This window comes from Neopsephotus bourkii, unplaced genomic scaffold (genome assembly GCF_033783945.1).
Source record: "Neopsephotus bourkii isolate Nb327-2 ecotype Australia unplaced genomic scaffold, CSIRO-AGI_Nbou_v1 NB_1120, whole genome shotgun sequence".
In the NCBI taxonomy this organism is placed as follows: Eukaryota; Metazoa; Chordata; class Aves; order Psittaciformes; family Psittacidae; genus Neopsephotus; species Neopsephotus bourkii.
In genome coordinates this window covers 1,827,485-1,849,245 of record NW_026901606.1, presented here as the reverse complement: position 1 = coordinate 1,849,245, position 21,761 = coordinate 1,827,485, and the positions used below count along the sequence as shown (strand labels likewise).

At 36.3% G+C, this 21,761-nt stretch overlaps 1 protein-coding gene across 16 annotated transcripts in view; it reads right to left on the bottom strand.

The window, feature by feature from the left end:
* CACNA1D (calcium voltage-gated channel subunit alpha1 D) overlaps nucleotides 1-21,761 on the bottom strand; it is a 185,296-nt gene that overhangs the window by 117,188 nt on the left and 46,347 nt on the right. For all 16 annotated transcript variants that reach the window (XM_061362357.1, XM_061362354.1, XM_061362364.1 and 13 more), the window contains exon 4: nucleotides 1,051-1,190. In XM_061362357.1, the coding sequence (XP_061218341.1) occupies nucleotides 1,051-1,190 (140 nt within the window). The remainder of the gene's footprint in view (nucleotides 1-1,050; nucleotides 1,191-21,761) is intronic.

The following is a 21,761-nucleotide window of genomic DNA, read 5'->3' as shown; positions in this document are numbered from 1 at the left end:
AGAAGGGGTGAATGCTCCATCCCTGGCAGGGTTCAAGGCCAGGTTGAACAAAGCCTTAGGCAACATTGTCTACAGTGAGGCATCCCTGCCTATGGCAGGGGGGTTAGTCCTTTCTAACCCTAACTATTCTATGATTCTATCATATAAATTCCACAATATTTAAGGGACTGGGGAATATATGCCTCAAGATTAATTCCCTAGATAGCGGAAGGTAGGATCTCCTAACAAGCTAGCACAACCATTGACACGATAGAGATGACACAAAACATTATTATCATAAGCAGGTGTGTAATGTACATGTGGGATGGTCTAATCTCCACTCTTATGTATCCTGTATGAGGCTTGAGCAGTACCTTCTATTTAGCATACATCCTTCCCCAGGCAAGCCAAAGTTATATTGAGGATGTAACATTTGCAATGTAGGCACTGCAGAAGTGTTACTTTGAATTAATTCTAACCTTGTTCGGTGACTCAAACACCCATTTGTTATTGGACTGTACGATTCTATATACATATATGGAGCCTGATGTGTTATCACCTCACTTTCCCAAAGGAAAGTCCAATTTTCCTCAGATTTCGGGAAAGCCAAGGAATCACACCATTAACTCTTTCTCCCCTGACCACTCTTCTCCACTTCAAACCTCATGAGTTCTCCCAGACATCTTTGTCGAATAGATGAACGTCTCATAACCACAGCACAGGAATAAACGAATAAAAGGAATAAGTATGTATGGACCTAAACAGATCAACCTTTATCACACAGAAAGACATCAGGAGTTTACCTTGGAAAAAAAATCAAATGGAAAAGATTTTGCAAAGCAACAACCAAGGAAAATTTCTGGCACAACTCAGAATTTGTGAGAACTTTCGAGGCTGTTGCACATAGCAATGAAAACTTTTAGGACTTTGTCTTGAATTTTTCACTCAGTTCATTCTTTTAATCCAGAATAGAAATCAAGCATAGGCCATTACTCACAGCCAAACAGGCCTACATCTACCTCACTGTAAAGAAGATTTAAATCTTTTTGTAATGAAGGATAAATTACTTACCCTACTACTACTATTACAAAATCCAATAAATTCCATCCATTTCTAACATACGCATTGGGGTGTAATAATAATCCATATGCTATAATCTTCAAAAATGTTTCAACTGTAAAAATTATCAGGAAGGCATATTCTACTTTTTCCTGTAGAAGACAAAAAAAAGTACAATGAACGACAACATCATTTGACGGCTCTTTTACCAGTTAGAATTTGCAGGAAGCGGGTAAGTTGTATTGATAAGGACTAAAGAGATGCAATATTTCATGTCAATTTATTTTACAGGCTATAACTGCATAGTACTTAATGACAGCTGTACTGACAAGGTTGTAATTACATAATTACATGCGATTTTCCTGTTTTCACAAGAGTCTCCGTTTCTGCAAACATGTAAGTATACTGTACCTTTGCTTAATCAAATAGTCCTATCCATGTCAATAGGAGTCTTTGCATTCATTAAAACCAGAAAATGCTGTAGAACAGGACCCTGGACTATCCTTAGAACGTATTCTATGATATACTTCCACTGTTTCAGCCTTTATTTAATTAAGACTCAGAGTTCTACCTAGTAAGGGAGTTTGAGACAGTATTACCCCATACTAAAGAGATTCAAATTGCTGAAAGCTATTTAGCAGGGTCTTCATTTCACACTGTCTTGCAACTTTTTCATCTTGATGTGAAAGTTTACATTGACTACTTCTTCCTTCTGCATCACCAGAATTTCTTTAGATCACCCTAATATGCTTGACAAACTTTAAAGTTAGCACATCACCACCTTGTATCATTGAAGCTCCAACTTCAGATTTGCTTCAATGCTTTTCTAAAAACATTATTAGTTTATTAATTTTCCCAACATTCTTATTTAAAAGAGAGCTATGCATTAAATGTCTTCTTGCTAATTGGATAATATTTTCGTGGCTTCTTTCTATAGTCATAGCATATTTGATTTGGATAAATTGCAAGTCACTGCTATAAAACCAGGTCAGTTAACGCATTTGTTCTTTTTACTTTCAGAAATCATTTCATGTAATACTTTGCTTAGTTACCTGTTGCTATGCAAATACTAGAGTCAAGAATAAGACACTTTCTTTTAATTTGTACAGGAACACATAATAACAAAAAATAAAAATAAATGCAAAAATATAAATGCATAATTGCTCACAATGTTGATCATATGGACTATATGCTCAATAAGGATTACAGTCTTCTAATTATGATATATACTCAAACATAGCTCAGACATTACACACAAAACTATATATCTGTTACTTGTTACACAGATGCCACATGCAACCAAATAAAACCAGACCTCAATCATTTGTAATTTAAATAAAAATCTTTATATTCTCATGTTCAACATCTTTAATTTGGCAAACAAGATTTCTTTTCCTCATGACAATGCCATTTAGGGTTATGTATAGGATGTGTTTTATCCATTTATAACTCTGACACCGGTGACTTAATAAATACAGAGGCTTAGCAATAAACTACAGCCTCCTCTCCAGGACTTCATCTCCAGTAAGCAGCACCCTTGAATCACCATGAAAGGTAAGACTTTTTCTCAGTGCAAAGCAAGGATTCGTGGACCTCCTCTGTTCAGCTCTGTCCCATACTCTTGTCCTTCTGTTCGGATTTGAGTACACTACATAAACACTGCAGACCTTCACCCAAGGCAGCTTCTCTTCAGCTGTGTTTTATCTTGCCTTGTATCGTCCAGCCCAGTGAAACTGACGGGCATCTTCCTTCTCCTCATACTTCCTAACTCTTCTTTCAAAATTGCTCCTTCCACTTACCTCTTAATTTATCACCAGCAAACTAGAAAAAAAAATTACTGAATAATAAAAGCAAAGTGGCCTCACAAAAGAAACAGTAGAAAAGATTGGTTTTGGTTTGTGCACCAAAAGCCATCAGATTTATTTGGCTAGAGAGCACCACATACATTACAATAATATGAATTATCAGCATTCTTGAGAAAGATACTGAAAAAATACCTAAATTCAAGGAAATCCTATGATGCACACATTTCACAATAACAGCTATTTTTGTCTCCCTGCATATAACGAATTCTGTAGCTTGGATATAGAAAAATAAATAATGTAAGACAACACAAAGAAGACAGAAACAGTTTGGTTGGCATTTGCTCTAAGCGAAATATACTTCAAAATCATAGTAGTAAAAGAAAAGGTGAGACAAAAAAAGTTTTATATATGCAAAGTTTCAACAGCTAAATGGAACACAGGACACAGGAGTGGATGACACCTGCTGGGTCATTGTGTCCAGTGTCCTGTTACTACAGTCAAATATGTAATTTAATTCCACTCATCAAGCTACCAGATTCCATCCTAAAAAGCATCTTTGTCCTTCACTGCTCCCCATAAAAGAATGCTCCAATGCTCTTCTGCTATAGGGGCTAGGCTGTCCTATTCCCAGTGTAACTTGCTTAATGTTCATGTGCCCTTGAAGTTCATTTTAATGTGACTGTTCAAATTCAACAACTCTACCTTATCACTTATCATCCATCTTTTAAAACAATATTGGTCTTGTTCCTGCTTATTTTATTCTCTTTTATGGAACTGGGAGTGTTTCTTATTTCCTAAATAGTACTGCAAACATTCTCTTAAAACAATATGGGAAGTAAGACAAGCTCATTTTTTAAACCCAGTGGTGGGCTTAAGGTCACTTGGCAGATGGACCATAATAAACCTTGACAGCTGAACCAACAGAAGCCATGTGAATATCAGCAAGGAAGTATGTCAAGTTCTGCACCATCAGGTTAAATGATGCCATACCAATATGGGCTGAGAAAGGACCTCCAGGTCATAGTGGGCATCAAGTTAAATATGTGCTCATTTGAAATCAGACAAATTCCATATTGGACTGTATTAGGAACACCGTGGTGACCAGATAGCAGGAAATTATCTGCCTCTACTCAGTGCCATCAGGCTGCAGCAGTACTACAATTTTGGGTCTCTTAGTTCAAATAGCGTGTTGAGAAAGTGCAGACTCCAGTGAAGGAAAGTTCTCCTGTTCACCAAAGAGGCTAAGAGAAGGTCTAGCAGTAGACTACTATTACTTGAAGGGGGGCATGTTAAAAGGACTGTGAAGCCAAACACCAAGTAGCAGTACATGGTAAAACAAGGGAGAAAAGCCACAAGTTTTTCACCAGATGTTAATCTTAACTTCTGTATCAAAAGGGTAGTGCCAAACAGGAACATGCAAGCAAGAAGCTTTGAAGATGCAGCTAGGCAAAGGTGTAGCTGACCTGATCTAGCACTGGTGACACTCCTTCTAGGCACTGAAGGACTAGGTAGCCTCCAGAGGTTTCTCCCAGTTAACAGTTCTGTAATTTCTATTACTATGATATGATTCTGATAATCCCTATGTGATCATCGTCATCAAGTGCTTCAGGACACGTACAAGCACTTACACCCAATACACATTCAACATGCAAAAGGCCCTCATTCTACTGAATGTTGAACATGGGGAAGTTTTCCTTCCTTTCTGTCAAAGAATGGAAAAGTTTCCTTCCATCCTTGTTCCCTTTATATAGGATTTACATCCTTGTTGTAAAGCATATATATCCCTGGTTCCAGAATTTGCCCCTAAAAACATATATACATAATGGATACAAGACAGAATGAAGAATGATGGTATTAATGGAGCCAATGGCACACGGGAAAGACACTTTGTAACAATAACCACTGGGCAATCCAAGAGCCACAATTTCTTGAAAACCCTGAGAAAATGAACACGTATTTCTACCCATCTACGACCAGAGGCACCCATTATTTCCCAGTGTTTCATTTTTCTTCTCTTCTTTCCTTCCTTTTTCTTTCAAGTTCCCACCCAATGTTTATTTTTTTAACTCTCCTCTCATCACGACTTATGACTTCCCCAGAGGCCAGACAAATGATTTGGCCCAGTAGTTAACAATAATCGCAGCACAGGCTGTGCTTTCTTTACAGGCTGGTTTTCGTGGTGGGTTTTTCCCCCCCTCTTTTTTTTTCCTCTCTCTTTTAATAAGTAGGCAGCCAACAGATGTTCTAACACAAACTGTGAAGTTAACAACCTGCTCACCCTCAGGAAGAACTGGCAGTCCCTTCTCACACTTTGGTAACTTCTTGCCAGTCACTTAAAGACATCACTTTTTGCCTCTGGCAACTGAAATACATCTGTAGGTGATGCATCACCTACATGTCCTGATTGTAAAGAGCCATTACTCAAGAGCAAATATAGTTTAATGTATCATAACATTTTCAGTATTACTGGAAGAGTTGCAGAGGTCAGGCTGCTGTGTAAAAATAAACCTAAAGCTGTAAGAGGCAAATTAAAAATACAGACTGAAGACTGACTGCAGTTCTAACAGTTTATGATGTACACATTTATCTTTCTTTTCTCTACAGAGGAGAAAACTGCACATCCTGCTTCGTTCAGATTAGTTGAGATCTTTAAGTGAATACTTCATTTCATTAAAAATGGAAGTAGGAACACTAAGAAAAAAGACAACCAACCAACCAAAGAAGGGAATACCTAAGACTGCCTGCCTAAAAACCAAAATCTTTATTAAAAGAAACTGAGAAGACAATTTTGGTTCTAAGAAATTGCACAAATTACAATTATTTATATTATTACAATACAAATTGTATATATGTTCTAATATCTACTAATGCTTCTATATTGCATCACAAATGTAGCAAAGAAAAAATTGACAGGTGTAAATCAAAAGAAGATATGAAGCACAAAAATCTGTGTTACTACAGATCCAACTCTATGGCAGTATAGATTAACAGTAGTTTCTTCACTGATTTGATACTACACAGAGCTACATCCTTCCCCTTTACAGGCAGCTGTTCCTGCAAGGCTGTCTCACACTTTTGTCAATGTTGCTTAAAATCTTCAAGTCTCAGCAATTTTTCTCTGAATATACGATGCAACAACAGGGCTGATAAGACACACTGCCTTTCTGATAGAGTCCAATGAGCTCTACTTTGATACTGACCACGGAGTACAAAACAAAGCTACCGTTACACACTGAGTTTCGGTGAAGTCATTAGACCTTCATTTTCTCAGAAAAAAATTTACATTTGCTTTCTTATTTTAAGTAAATCAGCTTAGCAGAAACCCTGTTGCTCAGGAAGAAATCTTTTTTCCCCTCAACCCTAGCCAGATGGTGTACATTAGTCACCATTTATTATCTTCGTATTTTCAAAATCTCTGACAGAAATATGCAATGCTACTGCTACACGTTATAATGCAATGCACCAAAACTCTGCATTTAACATAGAATGTCTCACAAGGTAACTGTTCCAAAAATAAAAAGTAATTAATCTGCAAAACCTCAATCTATTACACTGCATAATTAAGTCTTCTCATATTAATTTCTACTCCCTGGGCACCAGAGATCAGACTTTTTTCGTAACTGGGCAAATACATGTAGATTACTCTGGATGCAAAAATTATCAGGGTAGAAACTGCTTAGCAGATAAAGCAACTAAATTTAAGCAGAGGAACCAAACCTTCTGCATACATACAACCTTAGACATACACAAACACAGATACTTCAACATTCTTGATTTAGGGCTAACAGTCGCATGCTAATACATTAGATGTGTGACTGATACCTTGACAACATACAGCAATTCTTTCAAACTCTGTCACCACTGGGAAAACACAGCATTTATAAAACCAGAAAAGTAACTGAGTCTTGAATTTCAAAACACAGTCATTTTGGTTTTCAGTCCATGTACCTGCACTGCCCTGAAAATCTGTGAGCTGCACAGTAATACTAAGAAAGGAAAATAAATCTATTTATTCCCAGACATGGAACATGTTATAGCAGTTTCCCAATGCAGAAAATGAATAAAAAGGAAATCCACATACCTGTCAGAAAACAATACTAGAGTTTTACTTTTTTTTCTGTTTTTAAAGCTGATGAAATTTTAATTCCTAGATTAGACATGGAAATTATTCTCCCTTTAACAGAAGAATTAGAATTATTTATCACTCAAAAATTTGGTGACAACTTTTGGATTATATGTGTCTTTAGATACATGACAGCAAACCGGGGGGGGGTGGGGGGTGGGAGTTTGCAAAGCAATGTTTTGGGGATTTGTGTTCTGATCAATTCAATTAAATTCTGTTGTGTCTTCCTCGTCAGTCCTGATCCACATGAGGGAACACGTGCACTGCTATCAACTATGTCAGACATAAGCTTTACTTTTCTTATAAATGTACTTTGCTTTTTGACAAAGGAGCTCTGCAGAAATTTTAGAAAATATAATTACCTTCCCATAATTGTACTTCTTTAATACAGACATGGGCCAATAAACATTGTTTCCACACTTCACATGCACATGATGCTCCACGTACACAGGACCATATTACATATGACCTTATATTGCTCCCAGGACACCCTGATTCCCACAACTCTATTTAAAAGGCATCCCATCAATATACATGTGCTAAAGAAAGATGTTTTACAGAGGTGTGAGCAAAGATCTGAGTAGTTCTTTCCAAAATTCAGAAATACTGAAGGGATTAGTGGAAAAAGTGCTGATATGGCTAAGCTGCTTTCATATATTAACTTGTCATATGTCTTTATGCATTCAGAAGCCTGTTTTGTGAAACTCTGAGAATACATTTCCTAACCCTTATGATAGTATCCAGCAGTCAGATCCAAGCACGTTCTGGAATTTACAACAGTAACTACTCCAAAAAGGGTACGAAATTTAGTTTTAGTTGTGAAAGTCTGGAATAACAGAACTGGAATGAATACATTCCCTCGCACATAAAACCCAGGCAACTCTGAGCAAGAAGTATCTCCAGCCTTCTGAGGCTCATTATAGGAAGGACACCACCATACTACTGCCAATCCAGAATTTGGCAGCATTAGAACCTGGAATTCTATGATAGCAAGGTTGATATTTAAAGTCAACACCAAATGCAAACTCCAGAGTTAGGAGTAGAACTAAGTAGGTGCTACACACCATAAACATCCTTAAACCACTTTTATATAAAACTGAAGAAACTTCACATTCCTAGTACCACTGCCAAGCAACCTATCTCACTCACAGGATTTTCCTATTCCCAACAGTACACAAAAATCTTTTCATCCCATTTGAACTGTGAATTCACAATCCCTTGGTATAGCCCCAATTAACAACAGTTCCACCCTCTAGATCTCAAGCAGGTATATATGCTTGTATGAAAAGAATGTGCAATAGGACATCTCAAATACTGAGGCACAGCAAATGACCAAAATGGATGTGCAAGCTATATACTGGACTGCAATTAACATTAAGTGTAATTAAGTTTCTTTAAGTCCCTTTTTTAAGCAATGTAGTCTGAAGTAGCATTTGAATAACTTATATCACTGAAACTTTATCTCAACCTTCAAAGACTTTCAGTTAGCAGTAATGCCTATACTTTCATCTGACAGATTCTGGCAGCCAGAGACAGATGAGTAAGCAGATCACTTTGATTACTTTTTTTCATTATTTCCTTCAATCACTTCCTCTAAATGCACTGCAGACCTACATTTCTAATGTAACTTCTCGTAGTTTCAATCATGCAATTTCCACTTTACCTTGTAAATAACACAACAATGAAGATGTAGTTAAACACCTCAGTTCTGTAAATGAACATTTGTACAGGACAGGAAGACACTGCATCCAAATTACAAATTTTTATCCTAATTACAAGCATCTGTGTGGATCCATGCTGAGCTTGCTCATGTAAAAGGTCTAGTTAATACATATGCTAAATACACATTTTCTATTCATAAAATTAAATAGGAAAAAGACAAATTCTTTGTCTATTTTTTTCCTAGGCTGTTTAAGCAGAACTCTCTCTGCTCTCTCACAGGTAATACAGAGCTTTGCTCAGTGAAAGCTGGGTGGAAACAACAGGTATATTCATCTGTAAGTACATTATTAAACACACTATTCACACTCTTACATATGCTTACATAGACACAGGCCATCTTTGCTTCATATTGTTCTGAAGGAACAAGGTAAAGGGCATGATTTTGGAAATTTGCTCATAATTGACTAAAACTGCAACAGACCCCACACACATTTACCATCTACTGAAAAATTATCAGCAAGGGACAATGACTGTGTATACTTGCAAGGTGTGAAAGGCAAGTTGTAGAAATGCTAATAGGCAGCAACGTGTGAGTTTCAATCATAAATCCATACAATTCCTATTAAAAATCGAGCACAGTATGCCAAAGAATCTGAATTACACAAGAGAATGTAGGCCAAGTAAGCAATAAAGAATATAACTGGAACAGAATCCAAATTGCATTGGGTATCTTTCTGCCACCTTCTAATTGATGATATTCAGGAAAATAAGGTCAGCAAAATAAGGTAAGAGAATATTTATGCATACTGTCACATTATTTTACTTTACATGGTTGACTAGCATTAGTGTCAAGTGACGAATTAAACCTGCATCTAATCATAAAACAGCATTAATGTTAAATATATTTTGTTACTTGCTAGGAGGTTTATTTATTTGTAAAAGAGCAGGTTTTGGCAGAAACTCAGGGGTGAGAATGCTACTTGGTGTCAGATACTTCAGTGAACATCTTCAAATGCTCTGGGAGCTTATAAACCAAGAGAATTTGCTAATCCCTATAAATTCACCTCTGACCATGCAGAAAGCCACAAGCAGAAAATAGAGAGAAGCACTGGTAGCAGTAAATCCTCTACTTCTTTTTTTTTTTATACACATCTTGGGACTTGGAAAACTTTCAAAAATTACACAACTAATAATGAGCCCACTTCTTGGGTCCAAGTGTTTCTTAGATACGGACTTCCCAGAGCATTCAAAGAGAAACTAAAAAAAAAAAGGACAAGGTGGGCAAAAATAAATAAAAATCTCCAAAAGCAAAAATACATTCTTTTTCCTTAAATTATTTGTTTCCTTAAATAATTGTTTTCCCGTGAAACGGAAACATTCCAGACTCAAATCTCACCAATTACATCAAACTAATTCAGCATTTCAATATGAAACATACAAGAAAAAAAAAAAACAAACTGCTCTAAAAATACTCCTGGGTGTGAAATTTCCCTTTTTTTTTCTGTGAGCAAATACACATCTTGCTAACTGTATTTACAAAATAGATATTGATATGATACATACATTCCTTTTAAACTGTCATAAAAGCATAGTCAACCTATTCAGGTGCTACTACAATAGCCTTGATTTAAGCCCATCTACTTTTTCCTATGCCCATTTTCTGGATTGCTTCACAGTTTTCCAACCTGTTTATTTCATTCTTTGACTAACACAAATCTAAAACATGTGAAAGACTGGCTTTCTTTAGCAGTCAATGGGCACTTTGTGCTCAGCTTTTACACAGGTGAGCTTGCTAAAGCAAAAGTCTACCCTGACAGTCAAAGTATTTTCTGGGAGAAAGATCATGGAAGCTTTCTGCAAGTCGCTCTGCAGAAATCCCAAATTAAAAGGAAGTGAGAAGACCAAAAAGGTAACGTTTTTGTGGGCTCTATAATGTTCCAGTGCCATGTTTCAAGAAAGCCAAGGACTTTCTGTAAAAAAAAAATAAAATAAATAAAATATTGAAAACAATATGGAGAACAGGCTGGTTGCGTAGTTGTGTTCTGCACTGATAGCACTGGCTGGGAAACAGAACAACGACATACTCATTGAGTAGGTGGATTTTGTGTAGATTTCTCCATCTGACTGCAAATGCAGTTTCAACTTTCATTACAAAAGAAATGAGAATTGTTTCTTGACAGTACTTTACTCATCCATTTGTCAGATACATGACTACAGTAGCTCTTTGCTTCTGTCAGTTTAAAAACCTATCCAATGGGACAGCCTGGCTTTCTAAATACCTTTTGCAAGATAGAAACTATGATAGGAGCTATGTGCTACACCCATGGTCTACTATTGCCTCCTGCAAGACAGCAAGATCAAGAAAAGAACATTTTCTTCAAATCCTCTGCTTTTTTAGAACAGATAAGTTCTATGACAAATATTGGATCTCCTGTAGCAGGACCAACTACAGAATTAAAGCATTATTAAAAAAATAAAAAATAAAAAAATCACAAGAATTTTTAAAAATACTACCAGTATTTAAGTCCCTCATATTGGGATAACAATATTGAGAAATTTGATCAGACAAATATGTATTTAGCTCTGAGGTTTGTTTCTCAGTTAATACTTCCTAACGTCAGATCATCACTAAATGTCGTACAGAGGGTACCAAATGCAATACATGATGTGGATGTGACTTCTATACCGCGGAGAAGATATGGTTGGTAAGTAATGTTTGAAAGATCTATTGCCTTTCTGGTAAGAACACGCTACAGGCTCTATCCTCTCTTTGGGTTGTTTTTTTTTTGTAGAAAGAATCTCTTTACTTAGATACATATTCACTTACATTTGTTAGTAGGTTACATGCAGCACTGAACTATAAAAGATAGCAGTCAAGTCCAGAGAAACTGCATTCCTCATGAGTAGACAACCTGCCAGAGCATTAGAAGTCAGAGCATGAAAATGTCAACAGAAATGATGTTAATGAAATTAATTTTCAACTACAGGAGAGCGCAGGAGAGATTACTCCTTGCAGACACTGTTCAGAACAACAGTGCGAAGAACAACAAACACGCTTTTATCCAAACTGACAGGAGAATGGTCTGCAATATCCATGAAAATACTGGAGCACAATCCTTGGTTGTCTCTGATTGCTAAACAAGTTCTTAGTGCTTCTCTTATCCCAGAGTGGTTTTTGAACTAAATGGTTGAAGTGTCTATTTAATGAAAGCTTTTCTACTGATAAATGACTTTGTTATGAAATAATACCTTGTAGTAAATTTCAGATATTCAAAATCTAATTTGGCTGCAGAAATTGGTATTTCTGTACAATTAAATGCAGGGAGATTTCCACCTTTTGTGCCCATTAAGTATTTCAAAGCAAAGACCTCTGTAATTCTTACAACTCAAAGAGAAGGCTCAATGAACATAAGAACGTTTTTGTTACAGATCTGAGGGTCAGAGACTGCTCTGGCTGCTCCATAACCAAGTAAATGCAGATCTCTAGAGAAAATACAATGCCATGATAGTGTTCAATGAGAGCCCTCTGCTCCCTGAAGTAAAAGGGCGGTAACTTGGATACACATTGCAAACACAGAGCACAAGCAGAAGAATTAAGAGGAGAAACGGCTTCCGATAAATATAAATAAATCTAAAGGAGCTCTCAGAAAAAGTAAGAAAACAGCACTGCTAAAATGCTGATTTGTCCCCAGCCCACAAACAAGATTGGTGAATCTCTGTTTTGACTTCAGCTGTGCTCAGGTACAACACTGCTCCCCTAGTCTGGAAATTCTTCAGTCAATGAAAACATATTTAGCTGGGTTCTAATAATAGCACCATCATGAAGCCTTAGTCTTTTCTTCATTCTAAACACATTCTACAACAGTCAAGTGTTCAACAAAAGTAACAGTGAGTGTACTAATTTTGAAAGAAATAAATACATGGAATGCTGGAGAGACATTGCTAAAGGATCAGGAAAACTTGGCATAGTAAAAGCAAAACTAAAGTTCAAAAAATACTTTTTTTATTCACTTTCAGCAATCAGATGAAACCTTACTGTTAAAAAGCTTCAACTTCTGATAGAAAGGAAAACACAAGTCTCTACCTGCCCTGAAGCCAAATCTCTTTCTTCTCTACAGATGAATCAGTTTTCCTTTTATCTTGTGGAATGTTACTATCACTACTTAGTGCCCCTCCAGTGCCTGCTACAATTACAGTTCAGATTCTGCAAACAACTATGGATGGAGGATTTTTTATCACATAATATTAAAGGCAGTATGCAGTACTCAAAGATCTCAAACACTTCAAAGTGCATTCTTGTAATTTCAAAATTACCACACAAAACCGTTTTCTTTCTTTCATTCCTATTTCTTTCTTTCATTCCCATTTGGCAGCCCAGGATATGAGTTCAGGTTTTTAATTTATTTCATTTTCCACTTCACACAAAACACTATTTATTCAGAAAGATTATATTGTTATTCTTATTATTTTTATTATTCCCACCAGAACTGCATCTCAGCCTTTTTCAGTTTATTGCCCTATCTGGGATATCAGTTTTGATTTCCAGAGAACTCATTGTCCACAACAATATGTTCATAATCGGTCTGTCACTGTTTCAAGTTCACCTACGTTGGCACTACAAGAGTGTTTTGAGTATACCAGCACCTGTTTTTTCTGCACCTATAGAGCTGTTCTGCAGATAATGCAAAATGTCACAATCCCTGTGCCTTTCTCCCACCTATTCAGTGAGATAGCCCCTCAAGCGTATTTTCAAATTGTGTTCTTGAAAGTAATTACAGGAAACAAGAGTTGTTACTTACAAGTAGGGTCTTCCCCTAGAGAATCAGAGTTTCTGCTTCTTCCAAGTAGGCAAGAAAAATACCTATTATTTTAATCATACACAAATCACTGAGACACCAAAGGCCAAAACCAAGTGTTTTTTCTCTTTCAGTTCTATGCACAGAGTTTCGAAAATGCATATTTGCTGAAGATGTTCATGGGTAATCAGTCCTATATTTTTCTAGTATCCATGTACATGAATACTTGTAAAAATAATGAAACAGTAATCATTAAATTAGCCTCACTTTTGGAGAATTCCAGATCTTGTGAGAATTCTATGTAAACGTGCTAATGACCCTCATGGCACACAAGGACAGTCCACCCAGACTTTCCCATTTTGTTGAGGAAGAAGGAAGAGTCGTTAGGTGGCACATAAAGCAAAAAAGTCCAATTCTATATATTGCAGCTAAAAATAGGTACTATTTGTCCATGCATTTAGTTCAATGCATTAATTCATGGATTTAAGACTTCACATTAAATTAATCTAAATGTCCTCGCATGACTTAAATGCATGAACAGCAGAAAAAAAATCCAATGGTGTTGTGAAGCTTCTCTTTGGTTTGATGGCATGAACTGCCACAATTTGTTAAAAGTACATGAAGAAAACTACTGAATTAATAGCACACATCACCTCCAGACACAGGAGAAAAATTCACTGTTATCAACCTGAGGTGTTTTCTGTTACCCAATCCCTGTTTGTTCATGCAGGTAGGATATAAGGATTGAGCCACAAAATCTTTTTCTTTTATTTGATCTAAGCAGTTATCTCCCTGATATCAAAGGTACTGCTTAGAAGAACAGAGATACTCTGATTAGCCTCTAAGTCTTCCCTGCTGCAGAAATGAAAAAAAAAAAAACCCACATTTTCATCACTCCTAGGGAATCTGATTGCCTAGGTGAGGACATTTCACAGTCAGAATAGCTGAACTGAAAATGCTGTTAGACTCCCACTGTTTCAGTGATTTGAAGAAAGCTCTAAACTTTAATGATCCTATTTTCTGTTTAATAAGTATAACGACTAAAATACAAGTCTTTGTACCTTAATGTCCTGGAAGTTGCTGGCATACAGAAATGTGCTTATACTGCATATTAGTTTTTAAAGCAGCTATCGACATATTTACCAATATTTTCACAATCTACTACTACAACATCCAATGGCCAGTGAAAACATTGTAAAAACTGAGGTTTGAAAATGAAGCCTTAACATGGGATAAAGCCTAAAAGGAATTTATCCTGCACAGCCTTATCCGAATCGTTTTGGAATAAGCAACCACTATTTTCTGTTCTTTTTTGCTGAGAAGTTTTCATTCTAAGTTTTCTAGAGTGACTTCATAAAACCAAGCCCTTGAATTTCAGTCACAGAATGGTTTCGGTTCGAAAAGACCTTTGAGGAGAGGGTCTTCACCTTGGCAGAAAAAAATGTTCAATACTCTGAAAATTCAGTCCTCAAAGAGAAACAAGATGCTTTAATTAAATCTATTTCTTTTGCTTAGTGCTATTTCTAACTTATGATTTACCAAAGACATTGTTTTACTCATGTTTCAGTGGAATATTTAGCACAGCATGAAATAGATGGCATCTCCTCTGTAGCAAAAGTGAAAGGTTGACTTCTGCCCTGGGCATCTTTTATTCTCTGTGAAAGCTTAGAGGTAGAAACTGAAGCATGATAATTGAACCTTGAAGGAAAAGTAGTGACATTAAAACAACTGCTTCTGTCAAGTGATAAATATCCTGGGTTGTGATATATATAATTTGTAATAATAAATTGATAGTGTTAATGAACATTAAAGGGAATTATGTCACACCAAACAGGCCATGCTGATAGCTAGTAAGCCCCACTTATCATGTTCCAAGTAAAAGTGCAGGTTATGACTCTCTGACAAAAATATGGATAATTCATCTAATTTTTTTGGTTTAAATTTCAGCATTTACATTTATTATACATGACTACAGTGCCCAAGGCATAAACCTGAAAGTGCCAGTGGAAATAACAAATGTTGTAATAGAAGTGTGTAAAACCTGAGGCAATAATATGTCTTAGAGTCCTATGGTTTTAGTCAAGTGACACACACATTTGCACTCAGAAGTTTTGCCTTTTCTTCGTTTGGTTGAAGCTACTAAAGCAGTAGTCTCCTAGTGAGGTGTGTCAGAACAAATGTAGCTGAATGTAGTTCACTGTAATTGAAAGTAACTCATGCTGTCACATTTACTGCAACGAGAGGTCACATCTCAAGGGCCATAAGTGTTGTTCACATTAATCGTAACTGACACCCTCCTCCTCCTTCAGGGAAATTCAGCCATATTATATGGCTTAGTTCACATCCTTTTAAAACATCTGAACTTCTATATGTTTGGGGGATTTAAATTGTTTGGTTTGTGTTTGGAGTTTTTTTGTGGGCTTTTTTTGTTAAAGGAAAATATGTAAAAATACCAGAACAAATTCTGCCTTGTACACTGCCACCAAGTAATGTCATAGAAACACAGAATGCATCGTGGTACATAACGATCAACTGGACTTCATGCATTAATTTTTTTTAATAGTACATAAATATATGTTGATTTAGGAATCCTAAGGTCACATAGTAAACAATGTCTTTCATTTGGGACATTAAAATCTGTAGTGACCATGCCAGGGAATGAACCTCTATTCTCAACATGATCATAGATCTCAAGCCTGATATTTAAACTATGATACGATTTCCTTTTTAAATATTAACCAGTCATTTGGGGTTTTTACAGCATAGGACTAAATTTTTATTTTCCCTATTTGACAGAGGTATGCACTTGCAGAAAGCTCTTCAAAGCACCAAAAGAATGTTGTCTCCATGTATAATTAACACAGTCTGCAGAAAATGACAAGCTTTTAATCTACATGCTTAGTTTATCTTCGAAATGGAGTTAAAAAATGAAAGATGGAAAGAAGAAAAGGGGGCATGCAAAAACACACTGGAGAGAGCATGATATGCTCATTCACCAGAGAATAACCTTAATTTCTTAGTTTTATTTTTGTAGCGTTGACCAAGAATCTGGCTTTTCTCCTTGAAAAGTTAAGTACTTCGGCCGCTATTAACAAGTAGCATCTTAGCTCAGATTCAAAAGCTTAGGGTTTTTTTTCCAACAAGTATTTATGGGAACGCAAAATATAAATTTTTGTTTACTCATACAAACAAATGATAATCTTTAGGATACAAAGGTTCACTGATCATTCAAAACTGAGTATTAAACCACCGAAGACAACAAAAACAGGAACACAAAGCTTCAATTCTACAACAGAATAATCTGAGGGGTTTTTTGAAAGGCAGATTAGCCTTAAAGTTACAATTATTTAAAATGGAATATAGCACCACAGCAGAATCTGTTGCTTGAGTCTTTTCCAGCATAAGTCAGTAGTAATGCCACTGAAAATTGGATAAACTAGATTAATTTTAGACGAATCAACACTGAAAGACTCCAGATCCACTATTGCAGAACATAGGCATAAATAGAAGTGATTCTTTTCAAGACCTATTTTCTGTTGTCTTACAATGTCATTCAGTTTTGGTAAGACATCCAGCAACTGTGTAATTTCCTACAGGAGTATTTGGTGTAGAGCTACACAAAACATTCCTATGATCCCTGCAGCATAAGTGTGCTGAAAGAGCTAGTCCTATTCTTCAACAGGAAACATCCAAAAAATGCATGATTTCACTGAAATAAAAAGGCTGTATTACACTTATTCCTCTTTATTATGATTAATCTTAATTATTGCTACATTTTTAACATCACTTAATACTTTTTAGAAATAAACCTAGGTTTTGGGTTATACAGGTATGCACTTCACATTTCAGTATTTCCACACTATTACATATTTGTCCTGTGCCAGTGTCTACAATATTCCTGTGGATGATCCTTGTACCAAGAATGAAAACATGACTTACGGTTGACTTCTCCATCTTAGTCTTATCTGCATTGTAATTCCATCAGTTTCTTTCTCTTAAGACACTTTTTCAGCACTTCTGCCCAAGTAAGTCATTTATTCTTAATTTCACAGGTTATCATTAATCTGTATGTGTCCAATAAATTATCACTCAAGAAAGGAGCCCCAAAAATCATAGTGAAACTTAATTTCAATAAAGCATCATTGCCATTAATCCCTCACTGTTACAAAAAGTATACATAATTGAATACCTAAGGGCCTTTCTAAGTAGGGAAGCATTCGTAAAGCAGAAGTCGCTATCTTTCTCATTCTACAAAGCAGAAGCCAGGAAGGAATGTAATAAAATATGCACTATTATTGAACCCTGAGACTACAGCTATTTGAAGCAGGCGAGTTACTTGCTTAGGACTCCCAAAGTACTTCAATAACCCATCAATCGCTAATTTCAAAGCATTTGGTGGGAGGAAGCAGTAGCAATAAGTAATTGTTCTGAATAAACTCTGGGTATTTTATAGTTTTGCAGATATTCTAAAGTGCTTCCTTGTACAATAATTTCACAAAAAATATACAGTCTGGCACTATGAGATTTGGGGGTAGATCAAGAGACATTTTATTAATGTGTCAGTAAATTCAGATCTGCATCTGTTTCCTATTTTATTGCTTGATTCTTTGCTGCCCTCTTTTCAAGCAGAGTTAACAGCATTTAGCTAATATGTGAACTTGGGGGGTCCAATCCTGCCAAAATGAATGTCCTGTTCACTCCTACAGTAAGTCTGTTTCTGTATCTCACCCCTCTGGTATTTAGAAAGCTCTTCTAATCTCTAATGTAACTTCACTCACAGCTAGTTGATACCCAATTGCTCTTGTGCCAACGTTACCCTTTAGCTTAAGCAGCTTTTCTCTCCCTCTTATGTTCCCCCAATGAGATTCTACCTTATTCTTCAGTTTTCCTAGCAGAAAAAGTCATGCTGTTACAGTTCCCTCTTGTAAGTTTTCTTTACATAGTCATCCTATTATCCTCCCTCTGCACCTATTTATTTGAATTGATCCAAAAGAGGATGATTAATTTACCCTCTGTCAGAAAGCAATTTCCACAGTGTGACAAAGTATGCACATAAATCTGTTATGTAATTTAAAAATATGCATTTCTTACGTCTTTCAGTGAATCTCTCTAAACTCCCTACCTTCAAATCCTTACCTTAGGGTCAAAATTGTCACTTCAACTCCACTAAAGAATGAACAGTATTTCTTCCAATCACATTTGATCAAATTCTCTTACCCCATGTTTCCATTTCAGTAGGGCACCTTCCCCACTTATCCTTTTACATAAATGTATAGAGCTTTGTAATATTCCACATGTGGGCAGTCCTGGCTCTGTGGGGGCCTTAAAGCCTAAGTGAACTTCCTTAGCAGGGAAAAGGATTATTTTGGTTTGTTTGCGTAAAGTTGTCTTTTCCCATGTTACATAAGCCTTGATGATGTCTGTGCTGTCATGCACGTATGTCTAGAGTTAAACAATATTCTCTTTTAAGTCCGAAGAAGAAGCACTGAATCCAGAATTTGGAAAGTATCCAGTGATACTTTGTTGTAGTAATGTTTACTTTGGATGAAAGATGTTGGACAAATGCAAGGCCTTTTAACTATTGTTACAAAAGATGGTTAGATCAGGTCTTCAGGCTATATACTTGTTGTTTAGATTCTGTGGCAGCAATGAGAAAAGCAGAGATAAGGCAATCAGCCCTTGAAATTACCAAAAAATCCCATACTTCTGTAAAAATAGTTCATATTAAAAGGAAGAGTCATGGTTTTAACCTTTATTTGTAGTCTTCCAGAAGTATGATGGATCAGGGACAATGCTATTTACCTGTTTATTTTCCTGTGTTTTTTATAGCATAAGAAAGTGATGGGACAATGAAATTCATTTGATATGCTGAAGACAGAAAACAGAAGACAAACTGCTATCAAGCCTCTTTAGCTCTTTAGTTTCCCTTTACCGCCACACTTCACCAAATTCCACAAAAACTGAGCGCAAAACATGTTTGCAAAAAGAAAAGATACACCATATTTGCTTATATTACTGCATTCTCCTGCCTCACATCACTAGGTTTGCTCTAAGCTAGAGAAAAATACTTTGTGTTCACTTTTGTGTCATTACTTTGATTGTCTATCACAACAGCTAATTTACTTCTAAACTTCTGCTAAGCTTTGATCATATTTGTTCAATTAGTTTAACCGAGTCAAAAGTAATTAATGCACATACTGCAAACTTGATTGTATCAAGGATGGATGCATGAAGAGGTGTTTATCTTATGAATATATTTTCCTTATGATGCTAACAGAAAAGTGACCATAGCATAAATAGGTAGCCTAGTGTCAGCTGAATCCAGGTGAGTAGTAACAGCTTTGAAGTTGTCACAGCAAGACACCAGCAAAAGTTAGTAACCTGTAGTCTATACAGTGAAGTCATTGACCCTGCAGCTGCACTGATCTTCCTGCCCAAGCTAGCTAGCTTTAAAATCTACCCAATGTATTCTGTAATTAAACATCTGACTGCAGCCTAGATGAGCTAGACATAGCAGTTTGGTAGCACCATAAAAACCTGGTATTAACTGGAAAAAAAAGTACTCTAATAAATTAGAGCATTCTGGCTGTCTTGGGTGCCTATTCCAGCATCTGAGAATCATATGCAGAAATACTCTCCAGTAACCACTAGCATACATAGCAGTGATGAAACCAGGCACTGCAAATCAAGGCCAGGGACCCAGCCCAGCACCACCTTCCTGAAGCTGGCCAGCTAAGAGACTGCAATGTACAAATTCTACATGCACCTTGTTTTCCTTAATATTCCAATGGTGGCTTAGATAAATATATAGGTTACAGTCTCAACAGGATATATATATACACAGAGACTAGTCTGTATATTGTAATACAGTCCGCATATATGTAATACACAAACTATTGTCACAGCACAGAATGGGAAGTGCAACACTTCTTGGGTGTTGTAACTGGTAGTAACTCCCTGTAGTAGCATATTCTGCTGAGAAGTGGGGACAAAGTGAAATTTCAAGCCAATCCCCTTAATTTGGGTTTATTTCCAAATGCATCTAAAGCACAGTACAAGGACAGAAAAGTATTCTCCTGCCCTTCAAAAATAAAGTAGGTCAGTATGACCTGGTCTTATTTCCTGACAGGTTTATGCTGGCCAAGTATAGCAGACTGCAGGGGCGAAAATAAAAATATATATCCATCAGAAGCCTTTCCATGTGCTTGCTACATACACATAAAGCAAGAGGAAGCAAGCCAAGGTGAGAAACTGAAAATGTAAACACAGAGTTTTTATTCATTTGCGTCTAAATTATCCCTGCCCTGATCCTAACCTAGAGAATTTCTCCTTGCCACACCAATGTAATCCAGATGAATGTTTCTTTAAAGAACAAATTTTTCTTCTTTATTTTTGCTTCCTACTATATTACATATCTTTGCCCTTTAAAAGCAAAAGGCAAAAAATAGAAGTCTCTTTTCCCCCTCATGTGAGATGGCAGCTTCCATATGCTGTTAATATTAAAACTATATCACTGACACTCTTTTCAAAGATTTGCATAAAGTTTTGCTTTTCAGCAGGAAAATGAGATTAAGGCAAAAAGTCTGAAAATCTTGTGTGCTCATTATAGGATGAAGGCAAATACAGGAAGTTCTCATAAGAAAAAATAGCAGAGGGCTAAAACTTTAAAGCATAGCTGAAGAGTAGTTTGTAACAGGATATTAATCCTTTCACCTTTCAATCATTTGTTTAAACTCAATTTAGATGCATAGTGGTTCAATTTGGATTCTCTGAACATTCCCTGTAGCATACAGTATCACCAACTAGTATGCTCACAGCAAACCCTACCATGTGTGTGTCCACATAATGAATAGCTGGACAACCTGCTAGGGAAACAATGAAAAAACTAACACCCTCTAACTTCACCCTTGACTGAACTGTGAAGTTATGTTCTAGTTAGTAAATATTGCTAAAATATTAAGTACCATAATTAGCATTAAATTTAGATACCGTATTTAGCTGTGCAAAGATTCAGTCTGGCACAACTTGAAGTCAAGATTCAGTACAGATAAAAGACTCAATTATAAATGCAATCTCTAATGTAACGAAGGAGCATGCATACACTTAAAGGAAATAACTCTGTAAATCATAATAACTAGTTCTCTATTTTCTGTTCTTCTACCAAGGATGAAAACAGAAGTGTTCAAGTAAAAAGCTGAATCCTTTTGGTATGCTGAATGAAATCTGCCCTGAGCTACAGATTAAATGGCAGGAACCTTGTAATCTTTATACTGCACCAACTTAAAAATATATCAATTGAATAAAGTTTAAGTCAAGTGCTCCAGAATCCATCCTAAT